This window comes from Eptatretus burgeri, chromosome 1 (assembly GCF_056783735.1).
Source record: "Eptatretus burgeri isolate ZD-2024b chromosome 1, Ebu_testis_v1, whole genome shotgun sequence".
Taxonomy (NCBI): domain Eukaryota; kingdom Metazoa; phylum Chordata; class Myxini; order Myxiniformes; family Myxinidae; genus Eptatretus; species Eptatretus burgeri.
This window is the reverse complement of record NC_140961.1, coordinates 29500652-29528560: the sequence shown is the minus strand read 5'-3', so window position 1 is coordinate 29528560 and position 27909 is coordinate 29500652. Positions and strand designations below refer to the sequence as shown.

At 41.4% G+C, this 27909-nt stretch overlaps 1 protein-coding gene and 1 pseudogene across 1 annotated transcript in view; one reads left to right on the top strand and one right to left on the bottom strand.

The window, feature by feature from the left end:
- The window catches only part of LOC147034142 (SH3 domain-binding protein 2-like), a 54700-nt gene that overhangs the window by 12638 nt on the left and 14153 nt on the right, over positions 1 to 27909 (top strand). The window contains exons 3-8 of the mRNA XM_085877211.1: positions 1250 to 1352; positions 6674 to 6791; positions 7189 to 7259; positions 10444 to 10544; positions 10786 to 10830; positions 11863 to 12077. Coding sequence (XP_085733337.1) covers positions 1250 to 1352; positions 6674 to 6791; positions 7189 to 7259; positions 10444 to 10544; positions 10786 to 10830; positions 11863 to 12077 — 653 coding nt within the window. The remainder of the gene's footprint in view (positions 1 to 1249; positions 1353 to 6673; positions 6792 to 7188; positions 7260 to 10443; positions 10545 to 10785; positions 10831 to 11862; positions 12078 to 27909) is intronic.
- LOC147034143 (uncharacterized) lies at positions 15691 to 17424 on the bottom strand (annotated as a pseudogene).

The window sequence follows — 27909 nt, the reverse complement described above, 5'->3', positions numbered from 1 at the left end:
TTTTGTCTACAAAGTCGAGGCTCGCTTGTACTGGTACACCGAACAGACCAGGACGCAACAAGACAGAAGGAACAGCAGAGAGAGGGAGGAAACACCAACAGCAGAGCCAAAGGCAAAGACAGAGGGAGGCAGACAAACAATGGGTGTGGGGAGGAATGGGGAGCAGGAGAGGATGCATGGGTTGGACAAGATGGATACAGAAGGAAACTCTCAGGAGGGAAAACTGGAAATTTGGAAGCAGGAGGGCTTGGGTTGGGGTGAGGAGAAGGGGTGGGGGGATTAGCGAGGGTAGAAAATATAATGGTTTTGGATTGGGGACGATCTGAGATGGTGGTGAACAGCTGTGTTGAAGACCTGGAGGGAATAACTCAAAGAACAGAGCAGAGAAGTAGTGGAAACATTGGGGAGTATGCCTCCATTGGAAAGAAGCATTAAGCTCCAGTCTTGTCTAAGTTTGGATATTAAATGCTCTCAGTTTTGGTATCTTTCTTAATGGTCTACACTTTTGGGCCAGCACCCTGACAAAAGTCTTCCGATGGAATTTTTGGGCGTTGGTGTTGAGAGGACAGATCAGAAGTCGTACACAGTATGGTACTCGCATTTGAGCCGTCAATTCTGGGTTTGATTCCCGACCTGACTATAAACCGTCACCCCGGTGCTTCGCAGACAGGCTTTTCCACCAATGAGTACGCCATCCTTTCGTGGAACATTAAGCCAGGTGTCCTGTTTGCCAACATTCGCTGGTGGATGTTAAAATACCCCATATTTCAACCCTCACATATGTTGGCCGGTCGATGTTAAGACGTGTCGGAAAGAGTGTACTGTAACTTTGTGCAGCATGAAATTCATTCCAATCTATTAGTTTATTGACTTGATTTCACTAGAAGGGGTTGGGGGTGAGGGGGGGACGGAGTGCGGAGTAGTGGAGAGGAGAACGGCGATGATGAATTTGATTTAACTCCAGAATCAAGAGTTGCTTGACTATTAATCAGTCTGTCCAGCACCACAATTGCACTCTTTCTAAAGTTTCTATCTTTTCATAACGATGCTTAACTCTTCCCTGGATGAAAGAAGCGAAGTTGGCTTAAGCACTGCAGATTCTTGGGGAGGGGGAGATATTTTAAATTATTCTTTCTTATCTGGATTTCCTATATCGACTGCTTCCATGAGTGGAATTTCAATGGTTTCTTTTCTTCCTTTTAAGCTTTCTAGATTGACAGCACACTTATTCAGCACTCTTTCTTGGCAGGGCAAATCCGGTTCATCGTAGTGTACTGCGGATGCATATACTACTTCAAAACGAGCTCTTCAGCGCAGCCGCAAGGTGCCTTCTCACTCAAGGGGTACAACAGGTAACCCGTCATTACCTACACAAAATGGCTGTGATATGCAGTTGGTTCCTCTTTTGACCATTGTCATGTGTCAATAACTCAAGTGTTATTGTCCATGTGTGTATGTACACATCTGTATGTTATTGTCCACTAGCACCAAATTAGTCTGGGTATTTCAATCACATGTTTTGGACAGGTGTTTTTACCTTTGGGATCCATCTGAAAAATAACTTTCACCTAAAAATGTACAGCAGAGGTAAAACTGATGATTTTAATGTTTTTTGGGGAACATGAAAGGGGAACCCAAATGCAAATTTTTAATTTTTTTTCCTGAAAACCATTGAGAATCATTAATCATGAATTGCGGTCTAATTTAAAGGGGAAAAAATTGAAATGTTGTTTTTTCCAATCACAAAATGTCGATTAAAAATCCCCAAAGTGTCGATTTTTCGATTTTACAAGTGACGTCGCACCTTGAAGCCACATTGATCCGAATGGCGGCTTCGCCATCGAGAAACAGTGCACGTCGAGGTCGGATTCAGATACTGATTCCACCGCCATTAGCAACTCTGATGGTTCTCAGAATGTTGAAACTGATCAGTGGGATTTCGAAGGAACGGTTGGAGACAAAATTAATGATGATAGCACTTTCAGGGGGGGGGGGGATTGTGGAGCCTTGTGCAAGAGATTCAGAGGAAAAGGGCGGCAGTGTTTTTGAAATTGAAAACGCTGGTCACATGACCACATCAGCTCGGTTGGGGGTTGATGTTCCGTTCAATTGACGGTTTATTTGGGAGGGATTTTGTATTACTTGATAAATCGGTTTATATTATTACTCGAGCAGAAATAACCGTCATCGCAAGACAGCATGGACATCACCCAGCACACTTAGACATCGTGGACAAAATGGGCGACAAATGCTTTGTTACGGGATTATCCCGTTTCATACTTTCCGCAGATGCCATTTGTGTCCATGCCGTGTCCCACCGTCATGTCCGTGAAGTGTCGATGTCCCTCCCCAGTGGATGGAAGATTGTGGAGGGGGGAAGATGGTAAATAGGGGGGGTGTAGGATGGAGGTGGTGGTATTGTGAGGGTGATGGGGGATTTTGGGGGATGGTGGAAGGGTGGTGTGGGATGGTGGTGGGGATTGTCGGGGGTACTGAATGATGGGGGATTGTGGGGAATGGTGGAGCAGGGGTGGGGGGTGATACGTATGAGTGAGGATTGTGGGTAGATGGTGGAGGGGGTGAAGGATGATGGATGTGGGGTGGTGGTGGATATTATGGGAGGTGATGGTTGATGGGGGATTGTGGAGGGGGGAGGCGGTGGAGTGGGGGAGACGCTGAAAGTTTTAGTGTCCGAGGTCATACTTTCTCTTTCCACTATCGTTAGATGGTGGTTCATTTGATTTGAAGAAATTTGTGTTCACAATTGATAATTATTTTCCGGTGCTCTTGTGGTACCTGCCGGGAAATGTCAACAAGTGTTTGATTCACCGCTCAAATCGCCCGTGTACATATGCCGGTAGCTGGGTGAAGATGGTGTTTCAGTTTCGAGCGACGGCTGTTTCTTTCACTTAATCATGTGGACGGAAACCTCTCTCAATTATAACAGATAACCTCAAGATCGAGTCATCTCTGTTGTTTCCTGACAGTGCTCTGTGACATGTTCAGAGCACAAAAGTGAACGGATGCATCTCCTCGGCATATTTGTGGAAAATCGAAAATTATTCTCCGTTTGAGTTAAATCGTGCCGCAATGTAACCTGAAGACAGTACGGATCTGGTCGTCTACTTCCGTCTGTGACGTCACAGTTAATCTGAATAAGAAAATTATTATAGACTTTTAATCGCAAATTTACGCACATTATAAATCGGAAAGAGACAAATCATATCTATTTTACAGGGTATCAAGGGATAGAATAGCGTCGAGGTGGTCTGAATGTTTGGGTTCCCCTTTAAATAACATATCGGGAGGGTGCCAGGCAGCAATCAATGTGAGGCAGGATCCACATTTGTGTCACAACAATTGCTTTTATCAATTGAAAGCCAATCAGTCAGCAATCAATATTTTGCTTTGATTAAAGGCGAACAGCTCAAACCGTCAAATACACTTCCACCCCACAACGGTTAACATGCTCTTATCTGCTTTGACTCGTTAGAATCCACGAACTTCTCCACCAACACAGACGAACACAAGTATTCTTTGGTGTCCACATTTGTATTATTACCTCCGACACCGAAGGGGGGTGAAAGTTATGTTTTCACCCCTGTTTGTTTGTCTGTCTGTCTGACTGTGAGCAGCGTATCTCAAAACGTTATGGACAGATTGGGAGGAAACTTGGTGGATGAGTTTGGTAGGTGACACAAACAAGCCAATTCGATTTCGGTTCAGGTCCGAATCCAGATCCGGCCTATCAGTGGGATACAGCCTGGTGGAGGTATATGCTCTTGCGAGTGTCTTTCTAGTTTACCATGTCATCGGTAACATCATCATTTACATGATCAAATTAGATTGCATCAAGCAATTAAATAGTTTCTAAATGACCATAATTGGGTCGATCTTCAGTTATATTTGCACATTGTGGGAAAACCCAGGAGTTTCCCCCTCATCATAACGCAGACCAACTTGTTCGGGTGTTGACAGAAGATGTGTAATGGTTTCTTAGAAGAAAAATAAACATCTTTTTCCTTCCTTTTTTGGTTAAAGTAAATGTTCCAGGAATTATTGAACATTGAGGGGATTTTTTTCGCTGACTAAGTGCAGTTCTCATGGTGACCGTATGTGCTTATCAGGGAGAGAGACGCAGTGAATGCTCCACTAATAAGAATTCACACAAATATTTTGGAGCCTTTATTTGTTCACATGCTCACATTTTTGTATTGTAAAGAAGGTTTCAGAAAGCATATTTTATGACGAGCCAGCGTTTCTGAAAAAATAGTTACACAAGCGCTCTGACTTCCCACAAACATATCTGGGTTTGGGAAGGCGAATTGTCCATCCTGATTCAGTTATATCGATAATTTATAAATGTGTGACTACGTTGTGTTTAATTGTGAGCAGCCAGCCAGCATTAGAGACTTCTTATTAAGGTGTTTCCCAGGCAAATTGGCTTGATATGCAAATTCTAGTAACTGAGCTTGTTGCAAGCGAATTACCATGTTGTTATCACATTGTCAGTCATAATTGCCACAATTGGTGTGCCACCCTCTCATGTAATCATCCCTACCTGTGATTTTTCTACTACCATTAACCATACCTGTGATTTTTCTACCGCCATTAACCATACCTGTGATTTTTCTACCGCCATTAACCATACATGTGATTTTTCTACCACCATTAACCATACATGTGATTTTTCTACCACCATTAACCATACAGGTGATTTTTCTACCACCATTAACCATACCTGTAATTTTTCTACCGCCATTAACCATACCTGTGATTTTTTCTACCACTATTAACCATACCTGCGATTTTTTCTACCACTATTAACCATACCTGCGATTTTTCTACCGCCATTAACCATACCTGCGATTTTTCTACCACCATTAACCATACCTGTAATTTTTCTACCGCCATTAACCATACCTGTGATTTTTTCTACCACTATTAACCATACCTGCGATTTTTCTACTACCATTAACCATACCTGTGATTTTCTACCGCCATTAACCATACCTGTGATTTTTATACTACCATTAACCATACCTGTGATTTTTATACTACCATTAACCATACCTGTGATTTTTCTACCGCCATTAACCATACCTGTGATTTTTATACCGCCATTAACCATACCTGTGATTTTTCTACCACCATTAACCATACCTGTGATTTTTATACCGCCATTAACCATACCTGTGATTTTTCTACCGCCATTAACCATACATGTGATTTTTCTACCACCATTAACCATACATGTGATTTTTCTACCACCATTAACCATACCTGTAATTTTTCTACCGCCATTAACCATACCTGTGATTTTTTCTACCACCATTAACCATACCTGCGATTTTTCTACTACCATTAACCATACCTGTGATTTTCTACCGCCATTAACCATACCTGTGATTTTTATACTACCATTAACCATACCTGTGATTTTTCTACCACCATTAACCATACCTGTGATTTTTCTACCGCCATTAACCATACCTGTGATTTTTCTACCGCCATTAACCATACCTGTGATTTTTCTACCACCATTAACCATACCTCTAATTTTTCTACCACCATTAACCATACCTGTGATTTTTCTACCGCCATTAACCATACCTGTGATTTTTCTACTACCATGAACCATACCTGTGATTTTTCCACCGCCATTAACCATACCTGTAATTTTTCTACTACCATTAACCATACCTGTAACTTTTCTACTACCATTAACCTTACCTGTGATTTTTCTACCACCATTAACCATACCTGTAATTTTTCTACCACCATTAACCATTCCTGTGATTTTTTTTTCTTAACCACCACCATCCCTACCTGTGCATCACCATCCTTACTTTTGTGCACCACCAACGGTGCACCATCATCCCGACCTACGATTTTTCCACCGCAATTAACCATACCCAAATCAACCCTCTTCCTTGCAGATTACCGTTTCTTCCTTTCCTCTCTCTCGACTCTTTTCCTGTTTATTCATTTCCTTGTTTGTGTCCGATTTGTGGCGCACTGCACCACCGTCAGTACTTTGCCTTTTTTATCGTCTGTAACCTCGTTCTTCCATGAGCCTCGATTTTTGAATCGGGGAAGTTAAAGAAAACCCAGCTTTCTGATAAATGAACTCGACGGAGGGAGGTAACTTGCCTGTCCCACCAAGTCCGGTCTCTGTACGATACCTTTCAAACATTGTGGTTTGGTTTTTAATACCCCGAGCGCAACTTGGGATGGCCACTAAAATAGTACCTATGAAAAGGCAGTCAAATATCTCACCCACACCAAATATAAGAAGGTCATTTAGTTTCAAATTATTAAGTAGAAATTTTGAAAAAGTAATACCGAAAACATTGCTCCGTACAGTAAGTGTAATGTTTGCAGGGTTATAAGGCTTTAGGATTATTTTGGGCAGCAGCTTTAAAGGAGACGAGAAGCACCTGCTGGATGGACGGACAGATGCATGCAGGCACGTCGAGACCGAACTCCATGTATATGTATGTATGTATATATATATATATATATATATATATATATATATATATATATATATATATATATATATATATATATATATATATATATATATATATATATATATATATATATATATATATATATATATATATTTATTAGATTCCACATAAGCTTTTGTGCTGTGCTCCCCATGCAGGATTATTCGTGCAGAGGATGAAACTACACCCACTGCTGTCTTCCCATTCAAAATCCTTCACATCTCTGAAAAGAAACGTGTTTGGTATTTCTCAACAGCCAGTGACGAGGAGAGACGGGTATGCATTTTGGGGGTTTGTTTTGTAATTTCAAGTCAATTTCTTGTGAACCCCACTGCTACGACACCTGACGCCAAATAAAAACCTGCTATTTCGACATCGCAGCTTGTCCAATATGTATTGAACCACTATGAGGAAATCAAAAAAGGTGATTAATTTCCACTGACTAATGGTGAGGAGGACAATCGTGTACCCATTCCATGACTTATTCAGTCGTGCCCTGTGAAAACCTTTGAGTCATTCCATTAAGTTAGTGATCAGCACTTTGTAGAAGGAAGCAGGTGAGAACCTTCCAAACAAGATTCCTTGTCCTTGACTCAGAGAATCTAAACTGCTTATAAACATGAAAAAAAATTTGTTCCAAACTCAATAATAGGACCTGTTCTGTGCCTTTTAGAGATGGATGGCAGCCATTCGGAGTGAGGTCAAACATCACTGTATCCTGATGGATGCATACAAGGTTACAAGGTACCAAAGTTTCACGTGTTAACTCACTCACTAAGTCGAGGCGCCTTCATGTTTCCTTGTAATGCGTGAAGGGAAGCTTGATTCTGCAAAAAAAACAAAAAGCCCTTTGGGGGAAGAAATGGGGAACCCAGCATTTAAAATCTATCTCAGAGGTGGAATGTCATCGCCATCTCCTGTCAACTGTGATCTTTATCACTTCCTTTTGAAATTCCTGCTTTGAACCCCATCCCTCCATACCATGTTCTACATATTGGTCAAATCATCTCTCCCCCAAAATATATGGGCCTCTATTGCCAGCATTGACGATGCAAAAAGTCAATGCTCACTCCTGATGCTCTTCTACGACATATTTTAAAAGGATGTGTACAAATCAAACCCCCTAACTTGACAAGCAGCAGGGCACATATCGAGTGCCATCACAGCACTTGCTGCACGGCCTGTTAGCAACAAGCATCATCTGTCGCATAAACACATTGTCTCTACCATGCTGATCACCCGTTAGGAGGTTTGCAGTCAGTAATAATAAATTAAACAAAGGGAGCACACTGACCTCGGATGTGACATGATGTTAGTTTATTTTATATCCATTATATAAAGAAGTTGTATTTTCTGCCGGTCTGTCCGTCCATCGATAGAATCGGCCCCATCGGATGTAACCCCATCAAATTGCATACCGTTGCAATCCGATTGGCAAATAGAGATGCAAGAAAACATTTTCAAACCTGCAGGGTATGGGGTTCAGGGTGGGGGTAAGACCCCAATTCTCTCTATGTAAATGTGTATCGTATAGTGCCACCCGGTGGTAGGCAGTATTACTAATCATCTTGTCTGTATCGCCAATCTCACAATTCTGGTACCCAACAACCAGACTCGAAATGTCTATCCAGAGGCGCTGCAGTTGTCGTCGTTGTCTAATATTGCCTTATTGTATCGTATTATTGCCTGTTTTGCCTGTTATTTTATATTAAATATTGTATATATTATATTAATCATTACATTATGATGAGAGTATTGCTTGCTAAATTATATATGATGAATTAATTGGAATTTTACATAGTACCTGGCTCTCTTTTGCTAAACTCCTAAATTCCTTCCGCACAAGGTGCCGGGACCTCTGCGAGTACACACACACGTGTGTGTGTGTGTGTGTGTGTGTGTGTGTGTGTGTGTGTGTGTGTGTGTGTGTGTGTCTGCAACACGAGGCTCCACAGCACGAACCAGCAAACCAATTTCGATGAAACTTTGCCAACATGTGCAGTATGTGCTGAGAATGTGCGAGTTTGAATTTCGTTGCCTAGCAACCACCCGTTGCTGTGCAGTGGCCGAAAAACCGCGTACAGTATTTTCAATACTTGTCCTTCAGTTTTGAATGTAGAGAAACGAGACTTCGGAATTAAACACTTCAAGATATTTAGAAAATTTTACTTGAGCCGATTTTTGATTGAGGTTTTATTTTTCAAATGGTAGTCCTTCAAAAATCGGGTGTCCAATCACCATCATTTTTTTATGAGGGGCTTAGGAAAGTGGGCGGTGCTTAGGGAAAGTGGACGTGGTTGATGAAAAGTGGGAGTGGCTTAGGAAAGTGGGAGTGGCGTAGGAAAGTGGGCGTGGCTTATGGAAAGTGGGCGTGGCTTATGAAAAATATTGTGTGGCTCAGGAGGTGTGGTTAAACAAGAGCATTGAGAGAAGTTTATCGGGTTTTCCGTGTGTGTGTGTGTGTGTGTGTGTGTGTGTGTGTGTGTGTGTGTGTGTGTGTGTGTGTGTGTGTGTGTGTGTGTGTGTGTGTGTGTATATATATATATTGTTGTGGTGCTGGGTCTCGGTGGCGAGCACGACCGCTAGCGGGAGCAGTAGAGTCAGCTCCACCGAACACCCGGAATTTAGGTCATACCTTTCAGATAAATCCGAAAGGTCACGGGTCCCTAATCGGACCGAGGATCGCCAATAGGTCGACCACGTGGGGTAGGGTCAATTGCCAATTTCAATATACCTAAATACCCACGCAGTCTAACTACCAGGGAACCACACCCTCGGCCGACTCTGTCTGATCCGAGTCGCAGGTAACGGCTCAGATCCGGTGTAACCGAGTGGAGTTAGCAGAGCCGCGCCGGACCAAATGAACAATTTACCCTTGCTATCTCTCAATACACAGCGTGCTAAGCCAATGAAAGAAACACAGAAATGAGCTGGTACATTCAACAAAAGGGATATTTATTTATAATAATTATTGGGGAGGGGAACACAGAGCAGAGTTATCACGAATAAAGAATGTAATGTACAATGAGCAAAAGAAAGCACTTACACAATTCCACTTGAATACGAGCCCACTCACAGACACACACCCAAAGAAATGGACCCTATCGGGTCTTCATTGAAGGTTTCCAGCTCGAGGAAAGGTGAGCTGGAGACCAGAGCTAGCTTGGACCTTCCCGCCTCGTGCGGCCCTTGACGATCTGGCTCGGCGGCACTTGAACCCGCAACTCGATGCCGCTGCAAGCACTGGGTACAGAGGGCAGCGTCAGACTCCAGCACGTGACGAGACCGAACACCAGCAGAGGAGACAGGCAAGTGAGTCTCGTCCTGACAGACTCGCAGGCAGGCGATCCTCGAGGGACAAGCTCAAGGGAAAAACCCTCCTCGCGCACACCCACTCTTCTCTTCACCCCCCCCCCCCCGACGCAACTCGCCTCCGGATTGGCCGGTGGGTTGTCAGGCGACTCGTGGCGGCCTCCCGATTGGCTGGGGCGCTCGTGTGGTGCTCGCCCTCTGTTCATTGGCTGGAGGAAACGCTCTCCTCTCCTCCTTAGAGCGGAGTTTCGACCCGAGACGATGAAAACTCTGCCCACGTCCCCAGCCAAAAACACGTGCGTAATGGCGACCGGTCGAGTGCGGGAAGGTGGTGTTGTTGTAGTAGATGTAGTCGTCATAGCTGTAGTTGGTGGTGTAAAAAATCCGAACTATAATATAACTCACAGCGCACGTACAATTAATCACCCATTAAACATAGGACGGGACCCCACCTAGAAACACATACTTACCGATATAACTGATCTATTAGGATCTGGCTGTTGTGTGCACAAGGTTTCCAAATCCGTAACAATATATCTGATGTGTGCAAAGGTACTCGCATGTTTTTGTTGTCATTAACAATAATCATGTGAAAATCAATTCCCTCTTCAATCAGTTTTGATGATTCTCATGACTCGAAGAGTCTGTATGGACTTCTGGAGAAGCCTGTGGCGATCAGCCTGAGCCGGGACGGCGGCCTGCAGTTCATCTCCACCGGTGAGAGGCGACAAAAAATGTTTGAACATAACATTGCATGTGTAGTGAAACAAGAAAACTTGATGGAACAATCCCAATTGTTTGCAGTTGCATGCATTGTTATAACAACATTGTTATGCAAGAGGGATAAAATACGAGATGAAGGAAATGAAAATATTGATGAGAGTGGAGCGGAGACAAAAAAAATACAATAATCACAAGAGTGAAGTGCTGTGGCAAAGGCTGTCATTGTGTTGCACAGATGAAGACAACGGTGACTTTGAGTACGGCGAAGAAGATTTTGATGGTGAGATTGGGACCGTGCAATGGGATGATGCAGAGGTAATCACTTGCCTCTGAGCAGTCTAGTCTGGCCACCTTGATGTACAATAGGCATGCCATTTCCTCATTGAATGTGCCATCAGTCGGGCAATCATGTTAAGACTGGGAACTGTCTGCTGGAATTAGCTGGTGCGTGTTGAAGATGCCACCGTGGCTCTTGATGAAGAGTAGGCAGGGGCATTTGCACGAGTACCCTGGCCAAATGCCAAATTGCTGTACGAACGTGCAGCTGCACTGCAGCAACAGCCCAGCTACACCTCACAAGTGTTGCAACCAGCAGGACACGTTGGTAATTGAATCCCAGTGCAGTTTGTATGAGCCAACGATGACGATGCGGACGAGACAAAAATGTGGCTACAGTTCGAATTACTGCCTTGAAGTCAATAATGGTACTCATAAATAATCGACATACTACCTTCTGCACACGGATCATCAGGGCTTAGTGCAGCAACACGATGAACTTCTGCACCTACAATTAAATGAAATGTTCTTTACCTCCACCACCGAAGGTGGACGGACATTGTGTTTTCACCCCTGTCCGTCTGTGAGCAGGATATCTCAAAAAGTTGTGGACGGATTCAGGCGGAACTTGGTGGACAGGTTGGATGTGTGACGAGGACGAAGCAATTCGATTTTGGTGAAGATCCGGATCCCGATCTGGAGACGAGAATTTTTTAAATTTTTAAAAGTGATTCTTCACTATTGAGAGACGGGGCCAAAACGATTTATCGCACGATATTTCAAAAAGTAATGTGGATGAGTTGGGTCGGTGAGTCCTGTTCAGCCTGGCGGAGGTATGCGCTCTGCCAAGTGTCATTCCAGTTTCTGAATGTAAAAGGAAAGTGAGGTGTAATACATTTCAATAAAATAGGAGCTATGCCTACTTTAATCTTCAGCCATTAGATGTACGTAATCCGTACGCCAGCTTAACTACCGTCTTGTCAGCAGATCCTGCAGACCGTGGGACCGGCTCTAACTCTTGTCTGTTCGGTTGCAGAAGACGAGAGGAGACTACCTCCTCCTCCAATCTCCGAGAGACAAGACTCTCTCGGGTTTTCAGCTTTCAATTCCTCGAGGCGAGACTTGCAGAGGTCTCCAAGGCGGAACACCAGCCCACGCATAAGTCCCAAACTTTCCACCCATCCTACTTTATCTTCACAAAGCTCCTTCACTTTCCCTTCTCCTCAACCATCTTCCAAACATAGAAATACTGTGAGTTGATCTCAAACTGAACCTTTTTTTTGTCCATCTTAAATTGTATTGGTGCATTTGTTATCTTCAAAAAAAAAAAAAAACTCGTTTATTAATACTTTCCTTTTTGGTGAGAAGTCGGTCATCTTTTTACAACTATTATGTAATGCGAACCGTGGCATCTGTTCGTGCGTTTGTCTGTCTCCCGTTTATGGCGGCCACTTCACGCGCTGCATTTGAAAAGCTGCTGACTGTTTATTTTGCATTTTCATTTCACTTTTTTATAGTCTCTTCCAGAGATTTTTAAAAATGGATATGAACATCTAGAATAAGTGAGATTTAATACAGATCTTCATGGAGTAATACACAATTTAAAAGAGATATTTTGCCCTCTTTATAGAGAAATCCAACCTCCGCCGCCCGGTGTTGCACCACCATTTTGTGACTGAGTAAAACTAAGAGTGCAATGCAATTAACCTTTTTCAAGTCCATGAAATAATTTAAATTTATAGATTAGGTGAAACTTTTCCCATCACTGGGGATGGGCAATTTTGCTAGTGTGTGTGTGCTGAGGTCTTCCCATGGAGGCTGCGGAAATGATCTTCGTGTTGGGCAGTTCATTGAAATGAAATCGCTGTTTTATGTTGTATGTAGTGTTTATTGTTTGGGTTGGCATGATAGCTCAGAGGTATGCACACTTGCTTTTCAGCTGTTTAGCCTGATTTCAAATCTCGACCATGCTATAATCTGTGACCTTGTTGTTTCGCTTCTAGGGTGACCCATCAATGTGTGCACTGTCCATCTAAACGATGTTGAAATTGGAGGATCCGTTTGGCAATAGTGGTCCTTGTTGGACGTTAAAGATCCCGAGGTGTCTTGAACCAGGAGTAGATGGGTTATGGCCACTACCCTGGAATGGATCACAAATTCCTCTCCTGACTGACTGGTGGGAAGACAATGGCAAACCACCCAGCATAGTCCATGCCAAGAAACTGTTGAAGCAGCACCGACGCTCTGTAAAGAGCATACGATATATTGAAGACAATCTTCTTCGTTTATATTTCGCACAAGGGTCATTCCGTGCCAACTCGCCTCAGGGTCCCCAGGTCACCTCCTCAGATTTTGCTGGAAAAATTCTTAAATGTAGATCTATATGGCTCTACCCACCATGCAAAAGATTAGCTTTCAATTCCTCATAGTTTAAAAAATATCTATCTCTAGAGACCTTTGAAATTTGGCCCTAAAAATGCCAAATGTGAAAAACGCATTTTTTTTTCAACTTCAGGGGCTTATAATTTTATAATGGACTCCTCTAGAAAGCTAATATTGCAAATATTTACTAATTGGCATCCAAATTTTTCAATTATGGCATCAGATAGCTTCTGGGATGCATATTTCTCTCTATAGGAAGCTAAAAATGGCTTTTTGGCCAAAACGAGCTAAAATAAGGTGAAACTATAGGAGCCCTCCTGAAAATATGGAACAACTTCGAATTTATTCCTCATAACACAGTGATTATAGGGTCATTATCTATCCATAGATACATTTTTACTGGGATAATACAGTTAGGTGATGAATTATAAAAGTTTTAACATAAGCCCTTGCCTCCGAGGGTTCTAAAATGGACCAATTTTGTCCCCTGGTTTGACCATGTGGCTAGGGGTTTAGGATCTTCATTTTTTTCTTCTAAGGATTGCCTCATATAAGATGTGTCTACTGACCGAATAATTTTATCTGACGCCCATGGCTTCATAGTAAAATAAATTTTTATTTACAAGCACGTTTTTTATAATTATTCACTTTTTCATGTTAAGAAGTTTATAAATCTTAAATGGAACTATCCAGGAAAGAGTTACTGCAGAATTTTCTCGAGAAAGCACATACTCCTAGTTTTAGGAAGCCAAATATGGCAATTTGGCCCACTTGGTACAAAACAAGGTGAACTTGCAGGAGTGCGCATGAGGCTAAATTATGCTTCTTATTAGACATTAGTGATAAGGATGTTATTTATTCATAAATACATGCTAATGATTACTTTTGTAAAGGCCCTGTCACACCTTGACGATTTAGCCAGCGTATGCTGACATATGAAAAATTTGTCTAAAACGCTGGCATACGTCGAATACGTTATGGGTAAGTTTTGTATACGTTAAGAGCATGCTGAAGCACGCTGGCATACGTCGTAGTACGCAGAGCTCGTCGACAAATTTTAAGCATGCTCAAAAATTTTCGACGTATGCTAGCGTATGACTCGCACGTTCCGCATACGCTGGCCATAAGTTGTAGGCACGTTATGCGATCGTTGACACACGGCGACACACGTTACTTGTAAGTTACTCATAAGTCGAAACACGTCGAGGTAATGTTTAGCGTATCCGAAACTTATTTCTAACCTATGAGTAACGTGCTTTGAACCTATGTGTAACGTATCTCCAACGTATGTTGACGTATTTGACGTCTTCTGGACGACCACAGAACTTACTGAACGTGTTTCTAACTTACAGCTACCGTATAATGGCATATTGGCAGCGTTTAGGGGAATTGGTATATAAAAATGGGGTTCACAGGAGGAACCCGTCAGTGTTTCAGACTCCATGGTGAGTAGATGTCCATGTCAGTAGTATCAGTAGTAGTAGTAGGTGAGCATGGCAGTAGTAGTCGTAGTAGTAGTAGTAGTAGTAGTAGTAGGTGGTGGTAGTAGTAGTAGTAGAAGGTCCATGTCAGTCGTAGTAGGTGAGTGTGATGGGGAGGGTGTGGGTGATGATGGATCCTCCTTGCATCCACGGCCACGGCCAGGAGACTTATTGGCAGCATTCTTCGAAGTTTTCTTCGGCATGACGATGATGCTGAAACTTCGATGTCTCGCTTGGTTCTGATTAAAATCGTCGAGCGGCAGCGTCCATTAAATAGTCGAGTGGCAGCGATTTAAATCGTTGAGCGGCAGCCTATTAATTCTCAAGGTCATACTCCATTGCATTTTGTTGGATTTCTTGTGATGTCACAAAGAAGAAGAAAAAAAAAATAACCTCAGTTAATGCCCCCTGCATATTCACCATTTTTGGTCAAAGTGGCATTTTCAACTTCCTACAGATAGAAACATATGCATTTATCAGGCATTCTGATAACAGATCCTTAAATTTCAAATGCCAGTTTATAAATATCTGCAGTATCACTTTGCTGGAGTGTTCAGTTTTTATAAGCTCATGAATATGAAAAAAGTGAATAATTATAAAAAAAAAAAACGTGCATGGAAATAAAAATTTATTTTAATATGAGGCCATGGGCGTTAGATAAAATTATTCGGTCAGTAGACACATCTTATATGAGGCAATCTTTAGGAAAAAAAATTAAGATCCTAAATCCTAGCCACATGGTCAAACCAGGGGACAAAATTGGTCCATTTTAGAGCCCTCGGAGGCAAGGGCTTATGGTAAAACTTTTATAATTCATCACCTAACTGTATTATCCCAACAAAAATGTATCTATGGATCATAGACTCCTATAGAGAAGGACTGGAACCTCGCATGCTCGGGTTTGTAACTTGAGTCTGAAGGATTAACTTGAGTCCGGGGCTAAAATGACTTCTGGAAGGGCTAGAGACACGATCTCGGGATCCACATAGGGGTTTTTGAGGACGGCGAGTTCAATAGTGTCATTTTCAACACCACCTGAGGTCATCTTCAAGGTCAAAAGGTCATATTTCAAGGTGAAATTACGGAATTTTGGTATTTTTTGCCTGTTTTTGTGTCTAACTCATAAACGGTGAGAGATGGCTGATTGTAATAAGATGCAAGTGTGTAGAGCTGTCAAACTTTGATATTTATTGTCATATATCGTATTACATAAAAATTATATGCATGTCACAACACTATGCCTATTACAACTATGTTTATGTCTATCACTAGTTGGAGAGCTTTTCTTGCCTCCTGAGGCATCACAAAGCTTTTTCTTTGTCACTTACATTGAGGACATGAGCTTTCAATGGAATGTTAGCTAAAGTAGTACATGCAGCATTACTACTAGCTAAAGGTGCATCTACAGAGGATAACAGCTCAGCAAAATGAAATCGGCAATGCATTTTAGTCTTGTCGTACAAATTATAGGTATTATGTACAAAAAAGACGGTTGACATAGTCGGCACACTCAATTCACTTCTATTCAAATTATCTAGAAACTCAGATGACACCTCGTTACCATCTTCATCATCAATGATCTCCCCCATACTAGTGCTATCGCCGTATTTATGAACAAAGTGTCCGGCCAAATAAACTACTTTATGCTTAAGGGCATCGTCAGACCCCAAGAGATCCTGAGTCTCTTGAGGAGTAATCTCGTCAATGAGTTCACTTCGCTCATCTGGATTTATGGAAGTTGTGCAGTTCTTGTCACAATCAATCACACGATAACTAGATTCGGACATAATGTCATGCTTAATGAGTGTTTGCAAATTTACAATTTTAGCTGCAGCCATAATGTCAACTATGTCAATGTAGAAGTTTCCACCGCTTCTTTGCCTGGCTTGGTCAAAGTCTTTCTCTGCCAGAAGCAATTTGGCAGCATCCACATTATTACGTGTGGACACAGTGAAGGCTTCAGCAGTTTGCTGAGTTAGCTTCAGCTTACGACCACCACCTCCTTGCCATGCGCAGGTGGATATAACTTGGCAGGCCTGCTCCAGCCAAGTGAAACTTGTACAGTCTGCTGTCCAAGGCTGTCTGGATTCGTCGCACAGATGGATAGCTGAGAAACGGTCTTTCACGTTCATCATCTTGAACCACTCACTCATTATCTGGGTGAGGATGATTGTGCCTTCGCTGATGCCCAGTGAATCCTTGAAGGTCTTTAAAGCAGCGACAGTCTTGTCATTGAACACTTGGCATACCAATGGTGCGCTCTAGTGTTGAAGGGGCGTGGGGAAAACAGCGGTGTGCGTCAGCTTGGTTAAGCGAATAAGAGTAGCCCGGTCGATCTCATAAACCTTCTGAATATCACTCCAGTAAGCTTTGTACTCATTACCATCTACGACAAATGAGAGTGTCTTGCCATCAACAGTAATCCAGTTGTTGCGAACATTTTTGAAGATGTGCACGTAGTCGTACAATGAGAAAATAGATTGCTCTTGAATTGACAGCACTTGGCAACTTCCTGGTCCTCCAAGTTTTGAATAAACACTGCGGGTTGGTATTGCAATTGTCACATATCAAAGAAATCACAGTACCACCAGCACCAACTACAGCTGATGCAGCTTCGATAAGGAGTTCCTTCAGCTGATCGGCAGTTAGTTTTTTGCAGGGAAAATGCGTAGAATATAGCGTGGACCACCGAAATGGCAGGCAACTTCAACAACCATAGCATGTGAAGCAAGCATTTCGTGTTCACCACCTGCTGCTGCATTTTGAGCATATCCTACAACATGCCCTCCAGAAAATCACAATGTCTCGACCAGCTTCACCTCGTCAAACATTAAATTGACCAAACGCTGCTGTGGTTTAAGCTGGTCGAACAAGGTTTTGAGGTTGGAGTCTTGCTGACTACTAGCAAGCATCTGTTTTACCTTTTTTGTTGATGGAATTTACCTTTTTTGTTGATGGAAGAATGATTAAGCCGGATCAACGAATCATTTTGTATGCACTGGGTGATATGTTGTGAAGCTGCATTGCGAAAACCATAGTATAAGTATGAAATCGGCGACGATCAAGAGGTTTGAACATAAGATGCAGCTGCGACAGAAGGAAGGTGAAATGAGGAAGCTCGTGTGCCTCAGTCATCCAACAGAGCTGGCTTATTACAAGCTGAAGAATTTCCTTGCTTGTGCATTCATAGATGTTTACCTGGTCAGTTATGGATCTAATCTGGGACCATTTTGAGAGCAGGCTGTTCTTCTGCAAAGGAAAAAGTCGTTTGGGCACCTCAATGCCATCTTTCTCAACTTTATTCAAGAATATAAATTCAAACCAACAACGCCTGTGGGGCACAATGTCATGTTTTGTCATAGACTTTACAAAAGTTTTCATCGATGAGTTAGACACAAAAACGGGCAAAAATACCAAAATTCAGTAATTTGAGCTTGAAATATGACTTTTTGACCTTGAAGATGACCTCAGGTGGTGTTGAAAATGACACTATTGAACTCGCCGTCCTCAAAAACCCCTATATGGATCCCGAGATCGTGTCTCCAGCCCTTCTAGAAGTCATTTTAGCCCCGGACTCAAGTTAATCCTTCAGACTCAAGTTACAAACCCCGAGATCGTGATGTTCCAGTCCTTCTCTCTAGGAGTCTATGCTATGGATAGATAATGACCCAATAATCACTGTGTTATGAGGAAAAAATTCTAAGTTGTTCTATATTTTCAGGAGGGCTCCTATAGTTTCATCTTATTTTAGCTCGTTTTGGCCCAAAAGCAATTTTTAGTTTCCTATAGAGTGAGAAATATGCATCCCAGAAGCTATCTGATGCCATAATTGAAAAATTTGGATGCCAATTAGTAAATATTTGCAATATTAACTTTCTAGAGGAGTCCATTATAAAATTATAAGCCCCTGAAGTTGAAAAAAAATGCGTTTTTCACATTTGGCATTTTTAGGGCCAAATTTCAAAGGTCTTTTGACATCTTTTTTAAACGATGAGGAATTGAAAGCTGATCTTTTGCAAGATGGGTAGAGCCATATAGATCTACATTTAAGAATTTTTCCAGCAAAATCTGAGGAGGTGACCTGGGGAGGTTTTTGAAATTTAGGTGAGTTGGCACGGAATGACCCACAAGGGTGCATGGTGGCATCATTGTCTAAGGAAGCGGCCGTGCCGCTAATGCAGTGCCCTCTGCTCGATTGGGCAGGAATTTGAAAATTTGTTCAGCATGTCGGAGATAACTCACCTAATCTTCGCGAAGGACACCATGGGATCTTTAACATCCATCAGCAAATGCTGGCAGATGGGATTCCCGTTAAACGTCCATCTGAAGGATGGCACGCGCACACGCACGCACGCACACACACACACACACACACACACACACACACACACACACACACACACACACACACACACACACGGATCGCCCTACCTGGGGAACACTGGGATAACACTTTATAGCTGGCTTGGGATTCAAACCCAGGCTAGATGGCTGAGAGGTGAGTGTGTACATCTCGTGATTTGGTGGATATGAGAGTGAGATGGCAGGATTATTAATGAGTTGTTTTTATGTTTCCACTGCATTTACACAGGAACACAGGGGATTAATAAAACCGAGGGTATCTTTCTTCGGGGTGAGCAAAGGCTTCAAGACGATATACACACACAACACAGGATGATATACACACACAACACAGGATGATGGGCACACACAACACAGGATGATATACACACACAACACAGGATGATATACACACACAACACAGGATGATATACACACACAACACAGGATGATATACACACACAACACAGGATGATATACACACAACACAGGATGATATACACACACAACACAGGATGATATACACACAACAGAGGAAGATATACACACAACACAGGATGATATACACACAACACAGGATGATATACACACACAACACAGGATGATGGGCACACAACAGAGGAAGATATACACACAACACAGGATGATATACACACAACACAGGATGATATACACACACAACACAGGATGATATACACACAACAGAGGAAGATATACACACAACACAGGATGATATACACACAACACAGGATGATATACACACAACACAGGATGATATACACACACAACACAGGATGATATACACACAACACAGGATGATATACACACAACACAGGATGATATACACACACAACACAGGATAATATACACACACAACACAGGATGATATACACACACAACACAGGATGATGGGCACACACAACACAGGATGATATACACACACAACACAGGATGATATACACACACAACACAGGATGATATACACACACAACACAGGATGATATACACACATAAAACAGGATGATATACACACACAACACAGGATGATATACACACACAACACAGGATGATATACACACACAACACAGGATGATATACACACACAACACAGGATGATATACACACAACACAGGATGATATACACACACAACACAGGATGATATACACACAACACAGGATGATATACACACAACACAGGATAATATACACACACAACACAGGATGATATACACACACAACACAGGATGATATACACACACAACACAGGATGATATACACACACAACACAGGATGATATACACACATAAAACAGGATGATATACACACACAACACAGGATGATATACACACACAACACAGGATGATATACACACACAACACAGGATGATGGGCACACACAACACAGGATGATATACACACACAGCACAGGATGATATACACACACAACACAGGATGATGGGCACACACAACACAGGATGATATACACACACAACACAGGATGATATACACACACAACACAGGATGATATACACACACAACACAGGATGATATACACACACAACACAGGATGATATACACACATAAAACAGGATGATATACACACATAAAACAGGATGATATACACACAACACAGGATGATATACACACAACACAGGATGATATACACACACAACACAGGATGATATACACACACAACACAGGATGATATACACACACAACACAGGATGATATACACACACAACACAGGATGATATACACACAACACAGGATGATATACACACACAACACAGGATGATATACACACATAAAACAGGATGATATACACACACAACACAGGATGATATACACACATAAAACAGGATGATATACACACATAAAACAGGATGATATACACACACAACACAGGATGATATACACACATAAAACAGGATGATATACACACATAAAACAGGATGATATACACACACAACACAGGATGATATACACACACAACACAGGATGATATACACACACAACACAGGAAGATATACACACACAACACAGGATGATATACACACACAACACAGGATGATATACACACACAACACAGGATGATATACACACACAACACAGGATGATATACACACACAACACAGAATGATATACACACACAACACAGGATGATATACACACACAACACAGGATGATATACACACAACACAGGATGATATACACACACAACACAGGATGATATACACACACAACACAGGATGATATACACACATAAAACAGGATGATATACACACACAACACAGGATGATATACACACAACACAGGATGATATACACACACAACACAGGATGATATACACACATAAAACAGGATGATATACACACACAACACAGGATGATATACACACACAACACAGGATGATATACACACACAACACAGGATGATATACACACACAACACAGGATGATATACACACAACACAGGATGATATACACACACAACACAGGATGATATACACACAACACAGGATGATATACACACAACACAGGATGATATACACACACAACACAGGATGATATACACACACAACACAGGATGATATACACACACAACACAGGATGATATACACACACAACACAGGATGATATACACACACAACACAGGATGATATACACACAACACAGGATGATATACACACACAACACAGGATGATATACACACACAACACAGGATGATATACACACAACACAGGATGATATACACACAACACAGGATGATATACACACACAACACAGGATGATATACACACACAACACAGGATGATATACACACACAACACAGGATGATATACACACACAACACAGGATGATATACACACACAACACAGGATGATATACACACACAACACAGGATGATATACACACACAACACAGGATGATATACACACACAACACAGGATGATATACACACACAACACAGGATGATATACACACACAACACAGGATGATATACACACACAACACAGGATGATATACACACACAACACAGGATGATATACACACACAACACAGGATGATATACACACACAACACAGGATGATATACACACACAACACAGGATGATATACACACACAACACAGGATGATATACACACATAAAACAGGATGATATACACACAACACAGGATGATATACACACAACACAGGATGATATACACACAACACAGGATGATATACACACACAACACAGGATGATATACACACACAACACAGGATGATATACACACACAACACAGGATGATATACACACACAACACAGGATGATATACACACACAACACAGGATGATATACACACATAAAACAGGATGATATACACACATAAAACAGGATGATATACACACACAACACAGGATGATATACACACACAACACAGGATGATATACACACAACACAGGAAGATATACACACAACACAGGATGATATACACACAACACAGGATGATATACACACATAAAACAGGATGATATACACACACAACACAGGATGATATACACACAACACAGGATGATATACACACAACAGAGGATGATATACACACACAACAGAGGAAGATATACACACAACACAGGATGATATACACACAACACAGGATGATATACACACATAAAACAGGATGATATACACACACAACACAGGATGATATACACACAACACAGGATGATATACACACATAAAACAGGATGATATACACACACAACACAGGATGATATACACACACAACACAGGATGATATACACACACAACACAGGATGATATACACACACAACACAGGATGATATACACACACAACACAGGATGATATACACACACAACACAGGATGATATACACACACAACACAGGATGATATACACACACAACACAGGATGATATACACACACAACACAGGATGATATACACACACAACACAGGATGATATACACACACAACACAGGATGATATACACACACAACACAGGATGATATACACACACAACACAGGATGATATACACACACAACACAGGATGATATACACACACAACACAGGATGATATACACACACAACACAGGATGATATACACACACAACACAGGATGATATACACACACAACACAGGATGATATACACACAACACAGGATGATATACACACACAACACAGGATGATATACACACACAACACAGGATGATATACACACACAACAGAGGATGATATACACACACAACAGAGGAAGATATACACACAACACAGGATGATATACACACAACACAGGATGATATACACACAACACAGGATGATATACACACATAAAACAGGATGATATACACACACAACACAGGATAATATACACACAACACAGGATGATATACACACATAAAACAGGATGATATACACACACAACACAGGATGATATACACACACAACACAGGATGATATACACACACAACACAGGATGATATACACACACAACACAGGATGATATACACACACAACACAGGATGATATACACACACAACACAGGATGATATACACACACAACACAGGATGATATACACACACAACACAGGATGATATACACACACAACACAGGATGATATACACACACAACACAGGATGATATACACACACAACACAGGATGATATACACACACAACACAGGATGATATACACACACAACACAGGATGATATACACACACAACACAGGATGATATACACACAACAGAGGAAGATATACACACAACACAGGATGATATACACACACAACACAGGATGATGGGCACACACAACACAGGGTGATATACACACAACACAGGATGATATACACACAACAGAGGAAGATATACACACAACACAGGATGATATGTACACATAACACAGGATGATATACACACAACAGAGGAAGATATACACACAACACAGGATGATATACACACACAACACAGGATGATATACACACACAACACAGGATGATATACACACAACAGAGGAAGATATACACACAACACAGGATGATATACACACACAACACAGGGTGATATACACACAACACAGGATGATATACACACAACAGAGGAAGATATACACACAACACAGGATGATATACACACACAACACAGGATGATATACACACACAACACAGGATGATGGGCACACACAACACAGGATGATGGGCACACACAACACAGGATGATGGGCACACACACCACAGGATGATGGGCACACACAACACAGGATGATGGGCACACACAACACAGGATGATGGGCACACACAACACAGGATGATGGGCACACACAACACAGGATGATATACACACAACACAGGATGATATACACACACAACACAGGATGATGGGCACACACAACACAGGATGATGGGCACACACAACACAGGATGATGGGCACACACAACACAGGATGATGGGCACACACAACACAGGATGATGGGCACACACAACACAGGATGATATACACACAACACAGGATGATGGGCACACACAACACAGGATGATGGGCACACACAACACAGGATGATGATATACACACAACACAGGATGATATACACACACAACACAGGATGATATACACACACAACACAGGATGATATACACACACAACACAGGATGATATACACACACAACACAGGATGATATACACACACAACACAGGATGATATACACACACAACACAGGATGATATACACACACAACACAGGATGATATACACACAACACAGGATGATATACACACAACACAGGATGATATACACACAACACAGGATGATATACACACACAACACAGGATGATATACACACACAACACAGGATGATATACACACAACACAGGATGATATACACACACAACACAGGATGATATACACACAACACAGGATGATATACACACACAACACAGGATGATATACACACAACACAGGATGATATACACACACAGCACAGCATGATATACACACACAACTCAGGATGATATACACACACAACACAGGATGATATACACACACAACACAGGATGATATACACACACAGCACAGGATGATATACACACACAACACAGGATGATATACACACACAACACAGGATGATATACACACACAACACAGGATGATATACACACACAACACAGGATGATATACACACACAACACAGGATGATATACACACACAACACAGGATGATATACACACACAACACAGGATGATATACACACACAACACAGGATGATATACACACACAACACAGGATGATATACACACACAACACAGGATGATATACACACACAACACAGGATGATATACACACACAACACAGGATGATATACACACACAACACAGGATGATATACACACACAACACAGGATGATATACACACAACACAGGATGATATACACACACAACACAGGATGATATACACACACAACACAGGATGATATACACACACAACACAGGATGATATACACACACAACACAGGATGATATACACACACAACACAGGATGATATACACACACAACACAGGATGATATACACACACAACACAGGATGATATACACACAACACAGGATGATATACACACACAACACAGGATGATATACACACACAACACAGGATGATATACACACACAACACAGGATGATATACACACACAACACAGGATGATATACACACACAACACAGGATGATATACACACACAACACAGGATGATATACACACACAACACAGGATGATATACACACACAACACAGGATGATATACACACAACACAGGATGATATACACACACAACACAGGATGATATACACACACAACACAGGATGATATACACACACAACACAGGATGATATACACACACAACACAGGATGATATACACACACAACACAGGATGATATACACACACAACACAGGATGATATACACACACAACACAGGATGATATACACACATAAAACAGGATGATATACACACACAACACAGGATGATATACACACACAACACAGGATGATATACACACACAACACAGGATGATATACACACAACACAGGATGATATACACACACAACACAGGATGATATACACACACAACACAGGATGATATACACACACAACACAGGATGATATACACACACAACACAGGATGATATACACACACAACACAGGATGATATACACACACAACACAGGATGATATACACACACAACACAGGATGATATACACACACAACACAGGATGATATACACACTCAACACAGGATGAGATACACACACAACACAGGATGATATACACACACAACACAGGATGGTATACACACACAACACAGGATGATATACACACACAACACAGGATGATATACACACACAACACAGGATGATATACACACACAACACAGGATGATATACACACACAACACAGGATGATATACACACACAACACAGGATGATATACACACACAACACAGGATGATATACACCCACAACACAGGATGATATACACACACAACACAGGATGATATACACACACAACACAGGATGATATACACACACAACACAGGATGATATACACACACAACACAGGATGATATACACACACAACACAGGATGATATACACACACAACACAGGATGATATACACACACAACACAGGATGATATACACACACAACACAGGATGATATACACACACAACACAGGATGATATACACACACAACACAGGATGATATACACACACAACACAGGATGATATACACACACAACACAGGATGATATACACACACAACACAGGATGATATACACACACAACACAGGATGATATACACACACAACACAGGATGATATACACACACAACACAGGATGATATACACACACAACACAGGATGATATACACACACAACACAGGATGATATACACACACAACACAGGATGATATACACACACAACACAGGATGATATACACACACAACACAGGATGATATACACACACAACACAGGATGATATACACACACAACACAGGATGATATACACACACAACACAGGATGATATACACACACAACACAGGATGATATACACACACAACACAGGATGATATACACACACAACACAGGATGATATACACACACAACACAGGATGATATACACACACAACACAGGATGATATACACACACAACACAGGATGATATACACACACAACACAGGATGATATACACACACAACACAGGATGATATACACACACAACACAGGATGATATACACACACAACACAGGATGATATACACACACAACACAGGATGATATACACACACAACACAGGATGATATACACACACAACACAGGATGATATACACACACAACACAGGATGATATACACACACAACACAGGATGATATACACACACAACACAGGATGATATACACACACAACACAGGATGATATACACACACAACACAGGATGATATACACACACAACACAGGATGATATACACACACAACACAGGATGATATACACACACAACACAGGATGATATACACACACAACACAGGATGATATACACACACAACACAGGATGATATACACACACAACACAGGATGATATACACACACAACACAGGATGATATACACACAACACAGGATGATATACACACACAACACAGGATGATATACACACAACACAGGATGATATACACACACAACACAGGATGATATACACACAACACAGGATGATATACACACACAACACAGGATGATATACACACACAACACAGGATGATATACACACACAACACAGGATGATATACACACACAACACAGGATGATATACACACACAACACAGGATGATATACACACA